The sequence below is a fragment of the Gavia stellata genome, chromosome 19 (assembly GCF_030936135.1).
Source record: "Gavia stellata isolate bGavSte3 chromosome 19, bGavSte3.hap2, whole genome shotgun sequence".
NCBI classification, from domain to species: Eukaryota; Metazoa; Chordata; class Aves; order Gaviiformes; family Gaviidae; genus Gavia; species Gavia stellata.
Window position 1 is genome coordinate 9,792,712 of NC_082612.1, and position 19,053 is coordinate 9,811,764.

The window sequence follows — 19,053 nt, forward strand, 5'->3', positions numbered from 1 at the left end:
CAAATCAGTTTGCAGTACAAGCAAGGCCCATGATACAGCAGCAGGTTAGAAAAAGCTACAGAAAAGATAAATAATTTTTAAAAATTGCCTGGTATATACCTCAGTTGTTTTCGTAGCTGCTCTAGTTCCACATTCTGTTCTGTTACAGTTTTCAGAAACTGTTGATTGCTCTGCAAAAAAAGGATATATTTGTAACGTGTTCCTTATTGTATTGAAAAAGTTATATATTCAGAATTGTTATAGGGCATTTCTACAAAATAGAATACCATAAAAATAGCCAATAAGGTCTATTTAACACTGTGGCTGGTCTCCAAGTGCCAAGGTTTAGGCAGAGTATTTTAGAAAGGCATATGCAGAGTGATATACCTAATCGTCCCCTTCTTTCCCCATATTTTGGTAATATAAGAACTTGCTGAAATGAGAATTGTAATAGCATCTGCATTCCCATCTAGTTTAGGTGTCTAGCCTATCTTGTCACAGTGAGTACCACAGTAGACCACATATTGCCAGAAAGAATTCCTTTGTTTTAGAGACAAAAAACAATGAGCAATTGCTCCTCCTTAATTTTTTCTATGTCAGCCATAGTGCTGGAGGTGTCATTCTCCTTCAACTGCCTTCTCATTTGAGAATCGTTTCAGATTTTTGTTACCCTACTAGCCTTTTCTAGATCTTACATATACCTTACATTGAGATATTAGAGATGACCACAACTGCAGGCAGCGTTTGAGATGCTACTGTACTGTGGACTTAAGCACAATATATTCCTTCTTCCTCTCTCCGAATAATTCTAACACTCTTCTTGCTTTTTTGACTGTTGCTAGGAATTGTTTTCAGACACTTCCTACTTCTAAAATACCCATTCTGAGTGGTTAACAGTTAATTTCAAGACCATCACAGAGCACCCAAAGTGAAAGCTTCCTCTTGCCCACATGCATTATTTTGCTTTTATTAATACCAAGGAAATGTCAGAAAAAGTTCACTCAGATACTCAACATCATAAGATCTTCCTGTAAATGTCTGCAATTTACTTCAGTTTTCACTACCTTAAATAGTTTAACATCAGTAATGAACACTGTTGCCTCAATACTGAATCTCATTTCCAGAGCATTTATAAATATGCTGAACTCCTCTAACCTGAGCACATCGAGGAAATACAGCTGTTTTACCACAATAAAAAACCTGACTAATTAATCTTCACTTCCTGTTTTTCAGTTTGTTAGTTCAAGAAAGGGCATGCTGCTTTATCCCGTGACATCTTTATGCCTTTGGTAACAGACGTTGCGAAATGTTTTTTGCATAATGCAAACAAATGGATTACCTTTATCTTAACATCGTCTGTTTTATCTCTTTCAAAGAGTTCACATATTTCACTCTCTCCTCTCCACATCATCTCTTTCCAATTTTATGATTTTAAGCGTTCAGTGATTCTATTTTTCTGAGGTACCTACCATTGATTTGCTTGTAACAGCAGATCAAACAGTCTCTGACTTCCAAACCCTCAGCAAAATTGCTTTAAAAGCTCATCATTGTATTTGCTTGACACTGTTTTCAGACAGCAACCTCCCAGTAACTCCAAAGTATCTATATTCAGAGAACAGTTAATTCTGAGACCACCACTGACTACGTAAAGCAGAAGTTCCCCTCCGAGTGCATTAGTTTGCTTTTATTAATACTAATGAAATAGCTTGTAAACAGGACAACTGCTTGCAAGATAAAATTCTGTAGTAATCTGCAATATACTACTCAACATTGGTAAGGGCTCACTTGGAGTATTGTACTGTTTCCAGCACCACAGTTCAAGAATGATGGCACAACTGGAAAGAATTTAAAGGTGAGCAAGAATGATTAAACATCTTAAAAATGTAGTTGAAGAACATTTAAAGACTTGACTTGCTTTGAACAGAATACAGCAGCGAAAGGGAAAAGATGGCAATATAAAAGTTTACAATAACAGGCACTGTGACAAAGAATGTAGTGATCTTTCCTTCATACCTACAATATTTCACACCAAAGAAGCAGGCATATATTTTAACAATAGGTCAGATGTGAGGAAAAGAAGTTTGCAAATCTGACTTTTGCTTTTCTTTTACACTTTGAGGCTCTAGTAGGAAAAAAACATATTTTACTGGGTCACTGTTCAGAAGGTTTTACTTACCAACTCTATTTTCTCATTGGCTATATGCAGTTGCCGAGTCAACTGCTGAAAGCCAGTCAGTTGATCCTAAAAAGATAATTCAGAGCTTCTTACAATCATTATCATCATAAAGAGTGTATAATTAGAGTTTCATAGTCAACTGAAAACATTTTCAAAAAAAATTTATACATGTTGCAGGAAATTCTATATGCCTTTGTAGATTTTAAGTAGATTGCTTTTAGTTGTTGACCTTGTAATCTGGCAAATTAGATTTACTACTGAAAAACGTATCTGAATTTCACTCCGTTACAAATTGCCTCCTTCCAAAACTCATACACACTTACTATCAAAATATGAAAGCATATATGTTACCAGTAACTGACAATGCAACAAAAGAAATAATCTAATAGAAGGAACAGGAGCAAAAAGTTGGAGCTACACATAGATAACAGTCCCCCTAACTATTACTTGAAATAATTATGAAACTTGACAGAGCACAATAGCTTTATGGATATTTTTCCTGTTTCTCAGAAAAAAGCATATTGCTGAGGTGGACTTAAGAACAAAAATCAGTAAAAAAAAAAAAAATTCTGTTATACAGGCAAACTGTAACTGTGCCCACAAGTCTAGTGCACTTGAAAATGGAAAGAATAGGTTAAAACTTTGTAGCACCTCTTTACAGACCTAGAAATATCTGTAGTGAGGTGCATAGTGGCATGAAGTTTCTACTAATTCTTCACACACTGAGCATCTTAATATAGCTCGTCAGAGCAAAACAGCTGCTTTTCTGAACTAAGATTTCCTGAATGGCCTTCCCCAGAAACAGCAGAAGAGAAACAGGCTGCTAAACACAAACTAGCGTTAGAAGAATACTGATGAACTTCATTTTTTTATCTGTTTACACATCCTTCTTCACTGAATGACAACAGGAAACAGAGACTGCTTCTCCCACTATCACCTTACAGACAAAATTCAGGATTCAAACATAGGAGAAAACATGAAAGACTTCCACCTTAAAATTCAGAAATCTTTAGCAGCTTTTTCAGACCTTGAACTCTACTGAAGATTTCTAACCATGCAATTCAAACATATGATTATTTATATGCACGTGGGTATCTTAGTGCATATATATGTACATGCGGACAAGACTCAGACTCAGTGCATTCCCCAAGTTTCTGCCCATATATTTGAAATAAAGTTTTCCAATCATAACAGTGCATTTAGCTGATGAATCAGTGACCACATCTGACCACTAAACTTTAGATGACTATTATGGAAAATAATTAACATTCCTGGTAGAACTCCCCCCCACTTCAGTTTGACCACACCCAGGCCCAGAATCTCTACAGTATAGAAAGTCATTCCAAAATTAATGAAAATATAAATGAAAATTACTTTCTGCTTTTGTCTTTCAGCCACATGAATCTGCGTTTCAGTCATGCGTTCCTGGTACTGCTGCTGGAGTCGATCATGCTCCTGTAACACAGTCTGCCAGAGCTCTATTGCTTGTTCTTTTTCCTAAGTTACAGAACAATGATTTGAATAGAATATTCTATTACAGCACATCTACCTCCATCTATCATTCTCCAAAAAGAGAAGTCTTAATTTCTATTTTGAAGAAATACTATTTTCTGTACTTTTCTCTGCACACATTAAAACTACACAGACAAAATACCAAATTCAGATGCAGAAAACCAGATGCTTACACGTGCAAATTCCACCTACAAGTGAATTGCAAGTCTCCCAAATTTTTTTTATAGCTCAATCTTTTACAGGTATTTACTGTAGGCCTACAGTAAATATTATATTCAAACACCAAAATTCAGCTGTGAATTTAACTTCACCTTAATCACCTGCAACAGGATTGATACATCATTGTAATAAGGTCAAAAAATCTTCCTTATCTTTTCAGATTTAAGTATTATTTTCTATATCCCACATATACTTGGGATACTTTGAGGGCCTCAAAATAGTGTCAAGGAACTCTGAACAAAAGAATTCTGAACAAAGAAATAAAACAGCTTCCCCTCATCTGCCAAGGCACAACAAGAGAAATAAAGCAGTACAAACGTTTCATCTCACACACTTGATTCAACAGTTGTAGTTGTTCTTGAAGGTTTCTCACTATTCCTTCATCTGCAGGAATATCGGTTCCCAGAGGCATGAAAGGAAGAGCCTCCAGTTGCTTCTCAAGAGCCTCTTTCAACTCCGCATGCAGCCTGAAATTCAAAGAACTAAGTTCAGCAAAGTATTTCTTTAACAGGGATTTTTTTTAACAAATGAAGTATACCATACCTTCAATCTGTACATACTATTTACTTCTAACTCATGTTTAAATCTATTAAGTTTGTTCTATAAACACTATAGTTTGAAATAGTTTAGTATCTAGTTCTTTTAGAGATACGGTTAAATCTCCTAAACCTGGTGCTATAATCTGTATCAAACACTTAAAGACTCTAACATTAAGCTCATGAGTATAAGATCTTCAGCTATTAAGTAGATTCAAAAGATTTCAAGGTCCTGGAAAAAAGCTTTTTAAGGTTTAGAAATTAAGAAAAACAGCAGTAGTAACAGGGCAGTGCAATTATTTACCTTTCATTTTCCTTGGTGACTTGTTCAAATTTTAGTTTCATCCCACTCATTTGTGCCTAACACAGAAACATGCAAGAGTAAGCACTCATTTAAGTGATATAAACTTTGGTAATTATTTAATCTTTTAATTCTGACTGATACTGTAAAAGATGGACAATTTAATTCAGCATAATACAGTAAATGAAAGTCACTTCCTATTTTAAGGAAAGTCACAGGATGCCACTTAAAGAGCTGCTAAATCCTGTTATACCTGAGCATTCACAAGTTATTATGAGCATTAAACTTACCTTTTGGAATTCTTATAGCTCTTACAGACTGATTCTTAATTAACTCAAGTTCTTTCAAGGATATAGTGGATAACTCTCATCTTTTATGCAGTAAGCATTTGAAATAAGAGTTTAGGAGTTAACTGAGGAGAAACAGTTATATGAGTCAAATGGACTGTTTTGTTAACTAAATAGTGCAACAAAACCATAGTACTTCTATTGCCTTCCGAAATCAGCCTAGCTTGAAAACTGTATTTGCAGAATCTTTACGATGGACAGATCAAACAAATTAAGTGCATTAAACCAAAACCAGAATATAATTTCTGCACGTAGATCACAAGTAAAAATTGCTTTCTGTATGCCGCAGGTTTTAATAATTAAACATATCACTTTGCTTTTTGGTGATCATATGAAGCATTAAAAAGTTTCACTTTTCTGTGGTTCAATGTAAGACAGTCCCCCTCCACCTCAGCTTCCATGATAATAAAATTTAAAGAATTATTTTAATTTGAAGAACTATTAAGAATGAAGAAGGCTGGGTGTATCTACACTTGCAGGACTGAGCTGGACTGCATGGCCAAGATCAGACCTGTAAGGAATGGGGGAAACAGCTGCCTTATCTGAATATCACCTAGGAAAATACCTGCAACCGTATCAGAACATCTAGAGAAATAAAACATGCATGTTTCATTTCACAACACTACTTCTCCAAACACACAGTAATCTGTGCAATTTGGGTAATCTCCCAACCTTTTCATAGAAAGCTCTCCATTCATCCATTTGAAGCAGACAGTCCAGCAAGTTTCTGAAGCATAGCACAGGCATAATTTCTTTTATTGACAAAAACTAATGGCCTAGATAGTAATACTATACAATACTAACAATATACAGTCTGAAATGTTAGGAACATCCATACCTGATAAAGCTGCAGCTGTTCTCTCATTTCTTCCAAGTGTTTATCATACTCTGTGATTAGAGTTGGCAAGCTAAAAAGTTGAAAAACATGCTTAGAATATGTTTTGTAAATGCTGAAACATTGTTCTGACAATTAACTACTTTTACAGAATTCTTAATCTAGAGAACAGAACAAAACAGTCACTTCTCTTTACTTCCAAGCTCAACATTCACCAGAATCAAACGAACAAATTTAATCACTACTTTTAAAGCATGATCACTAACAGCAGGTTTCCTGGATAACAGAACTAGAACATGGGACATTTCAAATGAGCATTAATACAACATTAATATTTCATCCATAGAATCCCGAATGATTAAAGACTAGACTTTGTTACTGCTTTCACATACAATAGTAAAGTGGCCTATAAGACAATGTAAAACAATGTAGTTCTACTTATATACTTTTTCCTTCTTAATATTTTTGTAATTGATAGTAACTCTCTGAAAATTCTATATTAGTCTGGAGTGATAATGTCTTAAAAGCTGACAAGGAAGGATAGGTTATTTTTATAACAGAAAGGAAATTACAATGATTATTAAACAATTTACTAGTAGGCAACTGTTAGTTGAAGATCGCCAAATAAGCATTTTTAAAAACATCCACCTGACCTCAACAGACATTAGTTACCTGTGTTACCTAGGTCAGTACAATCCTACCTGCACTTTTGTTTATTATCTTAAAACTTAGAGTAGAGAATTCCTTCATTCATCTCTCACACTTTATTTTACATATTGTGCAAGAAAAGTCATATTTAATTTACTGAATAAACAGAATAGTATCTAAAACCAACTGCTACAGGAACACTTTGACAGACCTCCATTCACAAGTTCTCAGAGCTGTGAACACGTCATAAGACCAGGTACACCTGGTCCACTTTCAAAAGCACACGACAATGTCTTTTGAATACTTTGTAGTATTCCCACTTATCATCTGGAATCAGTTACCTTTGGTCCATCATCCTGGATCCTGATATGCCATCACCACCAGGAGCATTTTTCTGTAATGATATACTTTATGTATTAGTACTTGCACATGACTGCATGTAGTTTTAAATTTTTATATGCAACCCAAAGCTGTTGTTCTGCCTGTACTGTAATCATACACAATATCCCACATGATCACTTCCAAGTTTATGCTCAAAAATCCTTGAGTGCTGGCCCAATTTGAAGAAATAGTGCTTTTCCCCGCCCCCGTGATGCTCCGATATAAAGCATAATTGCATCTGAGGGGAAATCATCTCGCTCTTACAAGAACAATCGTAAGTTTGTGTAAGTAAGTGCTATGTTTATTTCCATGCATGCCAGCATCAGGAAAGTGCTGATGCCCTAGCTTCTGCACAGACTTTCAGACAGGCTTATAGCAGCCAGCACAAAAAGTTATCTTCACATGAGACCAATCTCTTAGAAAAGTCTATAAAACTGAAGTCTACTAAAGTAGGAAACATATTCTTTCAGGGATATGTTCTCCTGCATATGACAAACTTTTGAAAATGCACCAAAAATACCAGAATTCACTGTTATGACAGTTTTATTCTGCTGCTGCTTGGAAAAACAACAAGCAATTCTAGAGCTGTGTGACGGACCCAAAGCAAGGCCAGGCCACGCTGAAGTGGGCTGTGCTCTATGTATGCAAAGATGTTTGTCTCAAAACCTCATAACAAAAATTCTTACTACTTCCACCCCTGAGTTCCCATACCTGCTCACCAGTAGCTCTCATAATCTCGTCTCTTTCATACTGTCCAAGTGCCACATTTAGCCTCTGACCTGAAAAATACAAAGTTTGAGAATCATATCTACAACATGGGCTATTATCTAGAGAAACCCAACTGGCAGTCAGAAGTATGTTTAACGGTGTAGTGCTTTGAAGGGACACAACATGCTTCATAAAATACTTCCATTTAGCACAATTATTTTAATGAAAATAGGACTCAAAAAAGCCTACAAAGACTGTGTAATAATAATGAATTCAATTTCTTTCATATTCCTTCTGGGTTTTTTTAGAAATTTTAAAAAGTGAAGTTTCTGCCTAGAAAACCCACAAACACATACACATCAACGATTCACGAGGTCCAAGTGCAACAAATCACATTTTGTGTCTAATTCAATTAGCTGGGTGTTTGACAATTAACCTGTTGTTGGGAACTCAACCCTGCAGTTCTCAATAAACTTTCAACAAATTTAGGTCAAGAGAGCTTCACTGACAAATGGATCTGAGCACTCAAGTATATCCAGAAGAAACCCAAACAAGAATGAAGAAATGCAGTCTGTCAGTATCTGCTTTTTTGAAAGAAGCAAAGCATAATGAGTAATGAGATTTCACACTGCTGAGCTGGGAACATCAGCTAAGGTATCACTCTTCCTTACTCATCTAACTTTGGCTATTGGGATTTCAGAGACTACTTGTACTACAAATGAAAGAACCAGCAGAAGGTTGGAAGGGAGAAATAACAGCTCTTTCCACTTGTTCATGGAGTGTTCTTTGATCTAACAAAAACACAGTATAACCAGCCAGTCAAAAGATGGTGATTATCCTGGTGTATTCAGCGTTGGTGCGACCTCACCTTGAGTACTGCGCAGTTCTAGGCCCCACAGTTTAAGAACGGTGTGAAGGTCCTTGAATGTATCCAGAGGAGGGCAACAAAGCTGGTGAAAGGGCTGGAAGGAATGTCCTGTGAGGGGCAGCTAAGGACTCTGGGTTTGTCTAGTTTGGAGAAAAGGAGGCTGAGGGGCAACCTCAGTGCTCTCCACAGCTTCCTGAGGAGGGGAAGTGGAGAGGGAGGTGCTGAGCTCTTCTCCCTGGTATCCAATGACAGGATGCATGGGAACAGTTCAAAGCTGTGCCAGGGGAGGTTCAGACTTGACATTAGGAAGCATTTCTTTACTGAGAGGGTGGCCAAACAGTGGAACAGGCTTCCTAGAGAGGTGGTCGATGCACCAAGCCTGTTAGTGTTTAAAAGGCAGTTGGACAATGCCCTTAATAACGTGCTTTAACTTTTGGTCAGCCCTGAATCAGTCAGGCAGTTGGGCTAGATGATCATTGTAGGTCCCTTCCAACTGAAGTATTCTGTTCTATTTTATAAGAATCTGAGCAACACCTTTGTAACTGGAACAGGTAAAGAGGAAGAAAAAGGAAGTCAGGAAGGTAATGCATACCTTTTGCTTTAAAACAACTTCTTGCCTATTTTCTTGATACACTTCCCACAGTTCTTATTCTGGTTCTAATCTTCTAAAGGAGGATATAGGAAAAAGACAGAGGGGATAGAAAGAAGGTAACAGTAAAAGGACGCCAAGGAACAGGAAGGGGAACGTAGTTGCCCTCACCAGCCAAAGCAGTCCGCATATGAGAGGCCATAGGCGCAAAAGGGGACAAATCTTAAACACCCCTTACAGATGTACTCACCTTCAACAGTGAATCATTAAAATATATTCTGATAAAAGTTTTATGTATTTAGTAGCTTATCACAAAACTATGTAATGGAATGGAGGAATTATTATTTGGAGGGTTGGCTGCTGATATTTCAAAATGTATTAAGGTAAAACTCAATTTATAACTGATCAGTGTCAGAGACTAGCATTTCATTCTGACAACCTTCTTTACAGCTACATATTTAACACAACAAATATTTACTCTACAACATTAAATATAATAGTCCTCAGAGAATCTCTTTTTATGTGTATTACACACATTCAGCATTTTAGAACTTTGATTTCACATTCATAAAGCAAGAGAAACATCAATCCATATATCAGAATTACGAGGAGACCTCAAGTAACTTAGGTCTCAGTTGGCATGCAAGCCAACTTCAGATTTGTCATTTGGCACCTTTCAAAATGTGTGAAGATTTTTAAAGAGAGAATTAAAGTCCTTGATAGAAAAGGCAACTCTTACCACTTCACAGTGAATTTAGTCTGAGTTCTATTTAGAGCCTAAAGATCTATAAAATAAGAAGCTACACCCAGACAAATTAAATACATACGAAAAAGCAAAATACCTTGAAAATCCATTATTTGGTATGGGCTTTTGAGCCAGGATGACTGTGTTGGCTCAGACAGAAGCTCTTCTGCTATTAAGGTCCTTGAAATCAAGAGCTGGTCTTTCACCTTCAGCCACTCAAAGCTGTCATACAAAGTTTAGTACCAACTGAAATTTTGCTTTTTGAGCGATGCATAGCCATAGCACTTTATGCACTGTGATCTTGTCCTACTTCCTGCTGTACTATCAAGTTTTCCTGTAACACTAATTAGTGACAGGGACAGCAATGTTCTCGGGACAACACATCAACCCGTTCCCTATTTACAGGAGTATAAACTATGCAGAAACAATTTTTGCCAGTATTTTGCTGGTAAGTAAAGTGTACTCTGATTCAATCATGTTAAGCTTACATTAAAATTATCAAAATTGTAACAAAGAAAACTTAATTAAAAATGCTGATTTTAGTCTGTAAAGCACATTGTATAAGAAACTGACAAGACAGCTTTTTTGCCTTTCAGGTGTAAGCCAAGCATAGGAAACACAGTAGTTCCTTACCTAGAGAAAAGAGGCATTATGGCAAAAAACTGCATGTGCTTTTGGCTATTACCCTCATAAGCAGCTTTTAATTATTAGTCTTCAGCTAACTAAAACAATAGTTTTGATGCTATTCACTACAACAAACACTAGAAGAACTATAGAATATAAATCTTCATTGCTACAACCACAGGCAAAAGGGTTTCTACCCTCTGTAGAAACTGACCCCCGCTCCCGAGAGGCAGCGTCCAGGCCTCGGCCCCTCCTTCACACAGCCCCGCGGCTGCGCTTGGGCCAACCCGCCATGTGTCGGCAGCAGGCGGCAGCCCAGGAAGCCGACGGCCCGCAGAGACCTCACCTGGCTCTCCCCCGCCGCCCAGCTCAGTGGCCATTTTTCCAGTGCGAAGCTTCACCGCCGCTGAGACCCCCCCAGGACAGCCTGCGGACACCCGGGGAAAAGCCGGTCACTTCAGCCGTTCGCGACCCCTGGTGCCCCACGGGGTTCCGCCCCGCCGGCGGATAGAGACGGTAAGAGCCTTTCGGGATAGAGACGGTAAGAGCCTTTCGGGAGAGAGACGGAGCCAGGAACTCCCAGGCGCTGGGACGCGCTCCCCGCGCCCACCGGCTCGCACTTCTTTCGGGACGTAAAGCCGCGGCTGCGTGGGGCGGGGGCAGTAATCACAACCGCCCCCCCGCGCCCCTTCCCCTCAGCCCGGCGCAGCAACGCCGCCACCACCGCCTGAGGGGGAACGGCCCCCGCCGCGGCGGCCGGCACTAACGGCACCCACGCGCCTCCGCGAGGGTTACCCCGCTTGGCGCCGCGCCCCCGTAAGAGCTAACGGCCGAGGCGGGGCCTGCCCGGCGGCAAGGGCCGGCGCGCGCCCACCTACCCGCCCCACGAGCCGCGGACGCCTCAACTCCTCCCTTAGCGACCAACTCGGCCCCAAACGCGGCGTCGGTCACGTGGCAGCGGAGCGACCGAGCCCGCAGGAGCGCGCGAAGCGAGGTAAGGCGGCCGGCAGGGAGGGAGGGAGGGCTGAGGGAGGCTGTGTGCGCATGCGCGCGAGCTCTGTGGCGGCTGAGGGTCAGTGCCGGAGATGTGGCGGGCGTGGGAGGGAGGTGGAGGCGCTCGGGTGCCTGAGGGACGAGTTTTCGTTCAGAGTTGCAGCGGGTGCCTGGAGGCGTAAGAAATCACTTGTTAAACTCTGAGGAACTTACAGGTTAAAGATAGGTGCTTACGCGTTAGACTTCTCTTCAGGAAATGCTGCTGCTGTTAGTGGCGGGAGGAGCTGGGAGGTAACCGAAACCGGGAGCAGTTTCGAGCCCTGTGGGAGCTCGTGCCTGTGTCTAGTTATGAGTCTTAACTACAGTAAAAGCAGCTGTCTCTCGCACGGTTTCCAACTTCTTCCCTGTCCTCTTGGAGCAATTAAGAAAAACGCCAGTCTGACTACTTCCTGCTTGTTTTTGTCTTTGTCACCAACGTCGATAGGGTTTGGGATGGAACGCGTAAATCCCCTCGACAAGGAGAGGCATGAGGTGAGTACAGCGGGAAGCAGCAGTAGCTTTCTCCTCGCTGGTGAGGTGTGACGCTCATGTGGCTGAGGTCTGAGCCTGTCAGCGAGGTGCTGTCAGCTTTGTGTCGCTTGAGGATATGCAATGTGAGTGCTTTTAAATGGCTGAGAAAGTACTTGCTGTAAAACTCTTTCATTTAGCGTTTGCGTCTCTTCATAGCGTATTAAGAACTGGCTGAGGTGCAGTGTTAAAAGGTGCTCGTGCTGCTCAGTGTTTGCAGCTTAGAAAACTAAAAATACAACACTTGCCTACGTTTCCTGTGGATTATTATTTTCTAGATCCATTTAAGGCTAAATAGCCCATTAAATATGTTTCAGCAGCTGTTTGTGTTGTGGAAGGGACTTGTTATTTAACATACTGCTCTTCTATTTGGTGGTGTACATTGTAATTAGTGCAGAAAAGTTGTCACTGTACTTACTTAGAATACCTTTTCTTGTTAGCTCTCTCTTTTTGTTTTAAACTGTGGATTATTTAGCTTTGCCTGTTTGAGTTACTACTAATACTGGACTATGAGCTAGTTTCTGATGGTTTAAGAATGGTGTTAGGACACTGTTGGGTGTCTTCCCTCCCCATGCTTTGTACACTGACTCTTTTTTTTCAACTTGTGTCATCTTGCTTCCAGAAACTTGCCACTTGAGTTGGAGTGAACATTAATGGTGGTAGAGTCTTCCATAATTTCTAGGGCTATCCCAGGTCTCTTGCAAAAAGCTCATCTAATGCTTGTCTAGCATATCATGCAGTTAAAATGCTGACATAAGAATTTAATTAGCTTTCAGTTTATTTAAATACAACCTTGTCAAAAGTCATAGTCCAATATTTGATTTTCCTTTTTTACTGGACTTCTTAAATTAAGGTGTCTAATTACTGAATCTATTACTTTAAATTTTCTCTAATCTGTCACTTGATCATGAGTATATCTACTTACCTGATGTGATTCTAGCTATTTTAACCAACTTGACCTCAAAGAGAGGAGGTCTGGTGCTTTTCAACATGAACGCTGGTGAATGGAAACTGGCTAGTGTGACTGTAGCAGAGGGTATGAGACACAGTTCATGGGTAATCATAAGAGCAAGTCTATGGCATATAGGGAAGTGTGATGCATGTTGTTACATTCTGTCTCATGTACTACACCTGTTGATAACACCTGCAGAATGTGGTAAGTTATGCTTACCTTTCTGTGAGTCCCAAGAAAATGGGTATCTGGGTAGAGACGAAAGAACCCAATTTAGTGTTCGCCGCCGAAGGCAACGTGGTTATGACTTAGCTACTGAGCTAGCACCTTTCTGGTCACTGGACTTAACAGCATGTGCATAATTCTCAGTCAGGCTATGTACTGCGAGTTCCCTTCTTGTATGGCTAGGAGATGTGCAAGGGAACAAATCAGGGATTGCTTTTGTGGAGATGGGAAGGAACTCATAATAGGGAGGAGGGGAGGGGTAAGGGGCCATAAAGTTATTTTGCTTATGAAATAGATTGAGGCTATTCTTAAGGTTTGTACAGTTATTTCTAAGTAACAACAGCTGTTGGAGTGCAGTGTTCCCTGTTCTTTTTGCTCTGCAAACATTCAGTGTGTTTAACAAGATGTGCTTGCAGTTTTCCTTGAAATCCTGTAGTTCGGCTGGTTTGCAATAACCAAGAAGGAAAGCTTTAGCTAATTCTTTTGTCTTCTTGCATCTCAGATTTACAGAAGTTTTTTCTCAATGTATTTTTCTCATTTTACTGAATCATCTAAGATCATGTAGTGGAGACTTTATTTTGTTTATCTGTTCTCTTGATAAATATTTCTGATGGTTTTGGGAGGTGTTTATTTAGGTACATATTTGAAATGCCTTAAGCTTGGTAAGACTTCAGAGTGATTTGTAACCGTGCTGGTATAAAAACCTGTGAAAAGCATTCATATAACTGTTTGTTTAGTTGCTTTATAAAGCTAAACTATCCCAGCTCTTCTGATGCCAAAACCCATGATTTGATGATTGACTTTGTACGAAAGTGTGCTTTTTTTTTCCTGGCCAAGCAAACAGCGTAGTTGGTGCTGAAATGGAATCTGAGATCTTCTTTGGCAGAAACTTCCTTTCTCATTTATGTAGTACGTGAAGATGGAATTTACAATTAAACACACATGGGATGGTTTGCCTGTGAGCCATGAGCCAGTAACAATTGTGCTGAAATTGGACAATGCAGGACTGCTAATGGAAGTTCATGCTCCCTTCTTTAATGATCCTCCAGCACCACTTGGAGAGCCAGGGAAACCTTTTAGTAGACTATGGGATTATGAGGGTAAGTGTAACTGTTCTGCTGGAAATATATCTGATTTGTGTAGACACTGATGTTCCTCTGTGGTTAATATGCCTGGTCTTTATTTAAGAGTCTATGATGGTTATTTTTTCAAACTGATCTAATGGTTGTGAGTGTATGACGTCTAACTCAATTTGGTTTCTTTGGTCACAGTACTGCTTTTGAGAATCAGATCTGAAATGTAAAGTAAAAAAATTTCCTATACGTGGGGAAGAATATTGGGAAAGAATTTAGTTGTAATTACTGCCTTACCCTTAAACAGCTCCTTAAGTAACTGTAAGCGGCATACTATATTCAGCTGTAAAACATCCCAAACCGTATCAAGAGTGATGCTCTCTTTCTAGGTGTGAATTGATTTTCATCACTAGTATTGCTGACCGTAAGGTGAGTGGTTGTTTTATTGTAGTGCAACAATACAAATGATTGGGAAAAGAAGCAAATATGTAATGTCATTTGGTGGCCATAAAGAAATGGAGTACGATGAGCTGGATTGATTTCAAGAATGAAGGGGTTGACTCTTGCTGATCCTGTCAATAGCATAGGCGCTCAAACTTAGTTTCTGCATTACTGATATAACTTGTGGAATAATAGAGGCTTGACATATTTGAATATCAAAATAATTTTGTGGCATATATATAAAAATGCATTTGCAGTAGGTAACAAAGCAAAATCCTAAAGATAGGTTCTGCTTTTGCTTTAAGAAGTAGAGAGCAATAGCTAAAACATTTGTCTATTTTAAGGACTTTTCCAAAGTATGTTTGAGGAATAGGAAGATTCAAAACTGTAACCAAATGGAATGGGGATTTAGAGTAATGCTGTTTTCTTTCTCCTTTTCTGTCAATACTTCCACTTTTACCTGTTGCTTTGAATAATGCAAGAATTTAACGTTTCCAGCAGTTCTCTACTTCCTGATTATTGAGCTATTCTGAATAAAGCTCTGCTAGAACAGTATTAGCACCTCTTTGATATTATTATGCTAAATAGGCTTATGTAAAAATAAAACAAAATTATCAATCATATCTAATTATAATTCTAACTAAAGCTTTCTAATAATGTCATTGCTGTGAGAAACACCACTATAGTTCTACTTTGTGTTCCTGCAAGGTGATTCAGCAGTCACACCTGGCTTTCAGGTACACCTGGGACAGTAATCCCCTGTCCAAAGTATCAGCCATCTACAAGGAAAAGCCATTTAAGAGCTAAATGCTTTCTTACTGTTTCTGAGTTTTAGCAGTCTTAGTTATGGGGTGTGTGCTCTGCTGTGAGTGTATGTTCTGCTTTTCTCTTTTTTTTCCCTCTGGTGCTCTGAATCCTCAGGCTACCAGCAAACACAAGACTTCTGCACTGAAGTGCTCTACCTGGAGTGCATGCTGTGACTAGGATCAGTCTGTCTTGGTCAGCTTTGTTCACAGCAAGCGTACTAGGTGAAATGGCTGTGTGCTGATTTTTTTCTTACTCCATGGACACCTAATGTTAGTTAGTAGACCTGCCATTTTTCTGCTGCATCAAGAGAAGTGTTTCCAAAGCTGGAGTTGGTAAAGTAAATAAAATTACTGCAGTGCTTTATAAAGCTCTTTATGATGATAGGCATTAAAAATAAAAGCTCTTGAAGTTACAATTATGGCACTGCATTTCAAATAGTTACAAGCTGTCAGTAGCATGTACACAGTGAGACAAACTCCGGCATTGCACAGGCCCAAAATCATGAAAATAGAATTGTTTTAGTGAGATATGAAGGTGTCAGGCTATTACAAAATAGTTACTATAAAGTACTGACAGCCTGTTTTTTTTCAGTTGTAGAAGCATTTTTCCTGAGTGACAGAACTGAACAGTATTTAGAAGTTGAACTTTGTCCGTAAGTACTGCACTCTGAAAAAGTCACAAATGTTAATTTGCATTTCCAGTTCTAATGCTTGTAAGATATATGTATGAGGAAGACTGGGTACAGAAATTGTTCCAATATGGGGTATGTACACATTTGTGGCAGAACAGTACACTAATAACTTGGCATCATTTTAAGAAAATGGTGCTCTGATTTTTTTTTTTTTTTATTGACAGCCATGGACAACACTTGTTGCTGCTGCTTTCTGGCAAAAGAAGAGTATGGAAAGTAAGTGGTCAAGTACATTCATAATGTACAGAAAAACTAATTGGTTTTAGGTACCTGTTGCCTGATTGGAAGGTGACATTACCTCTTTTTTTTCCTCCTTTAACAGGAAGAACTTCCTTTAGAGTTTGAGGTGACCAGAATGAAAACCAAATGGGAGGGTAAAGCTCATCTTCCTTGGAATTATTTTCCACCATGCACAAACAAGTTCAATGCATTTGCAATTCATGGCTCAGGGGAAGAGAGAAAATATGAAGCGCTTCATCCTGTGCCTCGACATGAACTGCAGGAAGGACAGAAACCAGATTTGTAAGCATGAAATTAGCTCTTCTGTAGTACAGTTGCACTATTCTTGGAATACTTAAAGAAAGCTAATATGGTTTTCAGATTGAGTGCCATTAGTATTTTAATTATACTGCTTAGCCCCAGATCCATTGGCACTGTACTTTGTATAGAGCACTGTGGCAGATAGCTGTAATTAGTGCTTGATTTCTATGTTAACCCCTAGGTGCATAGAAAACGATGCATTCAACAGCACTGGCATCTGTTTTATTACCTTCTTCAGCTAAATCATAGATAGGTTGTTCTACTTTTTCCTTTCCTCCAGCACCTCCTGAAATGCCATTTAGTGTTAATTTTGCCAGATACATTTCCGGTAAATCTCTTTTGCTTCTCCCCTACTGTTCTAAACAACCTCACCTCTACAGATGGCTCGATATTATGGAAAAAATTGAAAAGGCAGACTAAACTGAAAAGTATAATAAAAGGATACCCAGTATCAATAGAAAAACTAGAATATCTTGATTTTTAAATTGCGCTTTGGGCCTGTTTATTTTCTTTGACTGTGAGGCTGAGACGATTTGATAAAAACTGCTACTGCTGGGTATTTTGTATAAATTAACTAGCTCTAGAGGGTAGAGTGTAGTTCTTATGCAAACTTGTTACTCAATGTACAATGACAGCCAGGTGAGGTAAATTTTAGATAAATTACCCTTTTTGCCTTTATTTAAGAAAAACTTAGCTTCTGCAACTGTTTATTTAAAAAAATTCTAAGCTATTGCTAATAAAATACATTCTCTTTATCAGTGTTCTGTAAGAAATAGATACTTTTATTTTTCTGTGGTAAACTGGAGAATGCCTGTAATATTTTTCAGGAAGGGATTCTTTCTATTCTTTCTATAGTACCCCTTCCAAAAACCCTTGACTTTTTCAGACATTGGTAGCAGATGCAATTATGTGAAGAGGTTGCTCCTTGCTACTTTCATTGCTCTTAGTTTGTGTTTACTCTTACAAATTACTTCCTAATAAGAGAATTCCATTTACCTTTTTAAATGATTAGTGTAGTGTCAGATATTCTGTCTACTGTTTGGCAGTTGTTTCATGTAAGTATTAATTAGCAGTTGACTTCAGTGTCTTCTTTCTGTTGTTTTTGCGTGGTAGCCTAAAGGAGAAATTCTTAGCAAGAACTGATTCATAATGTTTAAAAGAAAACGAGACTTCTAGTCTTAAAGAAAAAAAAGTATTTACTAGCTTCATTATCCTATCCAATCTTCCCCTTTTCTGTAAGGAAAGGATATCCCTGTGATACGGTTTTTCAATTGGTCAAGAGTTGTAAATTTTTACTCTGTTGGAGTGCGGGTAAGTCGTAAAGCAGGATGTCACTGTGCTCTTGCTTTGACTGCAGTTCCAGGCAATGTAAGTTAAGGGAGTTTAAAAGGTGAGCACTTTGTTAACTTCACTTTATGCTGTGTGATATTTGTTCATAGCTGAGGATTTTACCCTGTGCTTTCCAGTACAAGATTCTCAGAAACACAGTAGTGATTTTTATTTATAAACTCAAGTTTTGGAAAATCAACGCATGGAGTGCTGGTTACATTCCTGTCCGAGAAAACATGAAAATAAAGATTAATTAAACCTACCAAGGATACTGCCTTTTATTAAGACCCATACTACAAGACTTACAACTTCTTTGTTTATTTCTCTCCTCTCTTTGCAGTCATCGCCTTGAATTTTTCAAAGATTTGAACCTGCAGGGACTAATGGGAGAAGACTGGAAGCAGCCTGAATCAGATATATGGAAGTCTCTAACTAATTAAATGGATTGAGGCATAAATTTTTATAGCATTAAGGTTGGATGAAGCTGTATGGAAACAAGTTCTTCATTTTGAGCAGAGTTTGTAAATATCAGATTAGTAAGGCTTTCCTTGACACCAAAATCATTGATCAGTCTTAAAATCAGTTCTAAAATATCTGGGCCAGTTGATTCTAAATTCATGAAGTATGCAATGGCTTGTGTTCCAGTTCATCTGGGTATGGAGTTTTTCATCTGTGCAAGAGATGAATCTGCTCCTACCGATGAAGGGGAAAAAATGTGCTAAAATTACAGCTGTGTTTTCATGAGAGCTCTGAACCTGACAAGGCCAATATCTGCCTTGGAATGTTTCAGTTTCCTGTAGTTACTGCATTTCTGCTGTATTTTCCCTGCTGCTTGTTTGTTTCTTCGCTGTTGAATGAGATTCTTATGTGCCTAATTTTTTTGATGGCAATCAGGAGAAAGAATGCCTCCTTCAGGAACAGAAAAGAATACAGCTATCATGGCATTTTGTGGCCCAATACAAGAAGC

General features: G+C 38.8%; 2 protein-coding genes across 2 annotated transcripts in view; one reads left to right on the plus strand and one right to left on the minus strand.

Moving 5' to 3' along the window:
• Nucleotides 1-10,864, minus strand: part of SCLT1 (sodium channel and clathrin linker 1) — a 41,869-nt gene extending 31,005 nt beyond the window's left edge. Inside the window, exons 1-9 of the mRNA XM_059826871.1 lie at nucleotides 10,815-10,864; nucleotides 7,646-7,713; nucleotides 6,895-6,947; nucleotides 5,909-5,978; nucleotides 4,727-4,782; nucleotides 4,221-4,353; nucleotides 3,530-3,652; nucleotides 2,156-2,221; nucleotides 100-170 (exon numbers count right to left, since the gene is read on the minus strand). Of these exons, the coding sequence (XP_059682854.1) occupies nucleotides 100-170; nucleotides 2,156-2,221; nucleotides 3,530-3,652; nucleotides 4,221-4,353; nucleotides 4,727-4,782; nucleotides 5,909-5,978; nucleotides 6,895-6,947; nucleotides 7,646-7,713; nucleotides 10,815-10,848 (674 nt within the window). The 5' untranslated portion in view covers nucleotides 10,849-10,864. The remainder of the gene's footprint in view (nucleotides 1-99; nucleotides 171-2,155; nucleotides 2,222-3,529; nucleotides 3,653-4,220; nucleotides 4,354-4,726; nucleotides 4,783-5,908; nucleotides 5,979-6,894; nucleotides 6,948-7,645; nucleotides 7,714-10,814) is intronic.
• A 1,097-nt stretch (nucleotides 10,865-11,961) lies between these two features.
• C19H4orf33 (chromosome 19 C4orf33 homolog) lies at nucleotides 11,962-18,564 on the plus strand. The gene is made up of 6 exons (XM_009817254.2): nucleotides 11,962-11,992; nucleotides 14,116-14,305; nucleotides 16,118-16,178; nucleotides 16,382-16,433; nucleotides 16,540-16,739; nucleotides 18,427-18,564. Exons 2-6 carry the CDS (start codon nucleotides 14,125-14,127, stop codon nucleotides 18,524-18,526), a joined length of 594 nt encoding a protein of 197 aa, XP_009815556.1. The 5' UTR covers nucleotides 11,962-11,992; nucleotides 14,116-14,124; the 3' UTR covers nucleotides 18,527-18,564.
• The last annotated feature ends 489 nt before the right edge of the window (nucleotides 18,565-19,053 follow it).

What these genes read in the sequence shown, in the direction of transcription:
- C19H4orf33 (XM_009817254.2), top strand. Translation starts at nt 14,125, where the DNA reads ATGGAATTTACAATTAAACACACATGGGATGGTTTGCCTGTGAGCCAT. An exon ending in TAGACTATGGGATTATGAGG is followed by an intron (nt 14,306 to 16,117) that starts GTAAGTGTAACT and finishes GTTTTTTTTCAG; the next exon opens with TTGTAGAAGCATTTTTCCTG. An exon ending in TTAGAAGTTGAACTTTGTCC is followed by an intron (nt 16,179 to 16,381) that starts GTAAGTACTGCA and finishes TTTTATTGACAG; the next exon opens with CCATGGACAACACTTGTTGC.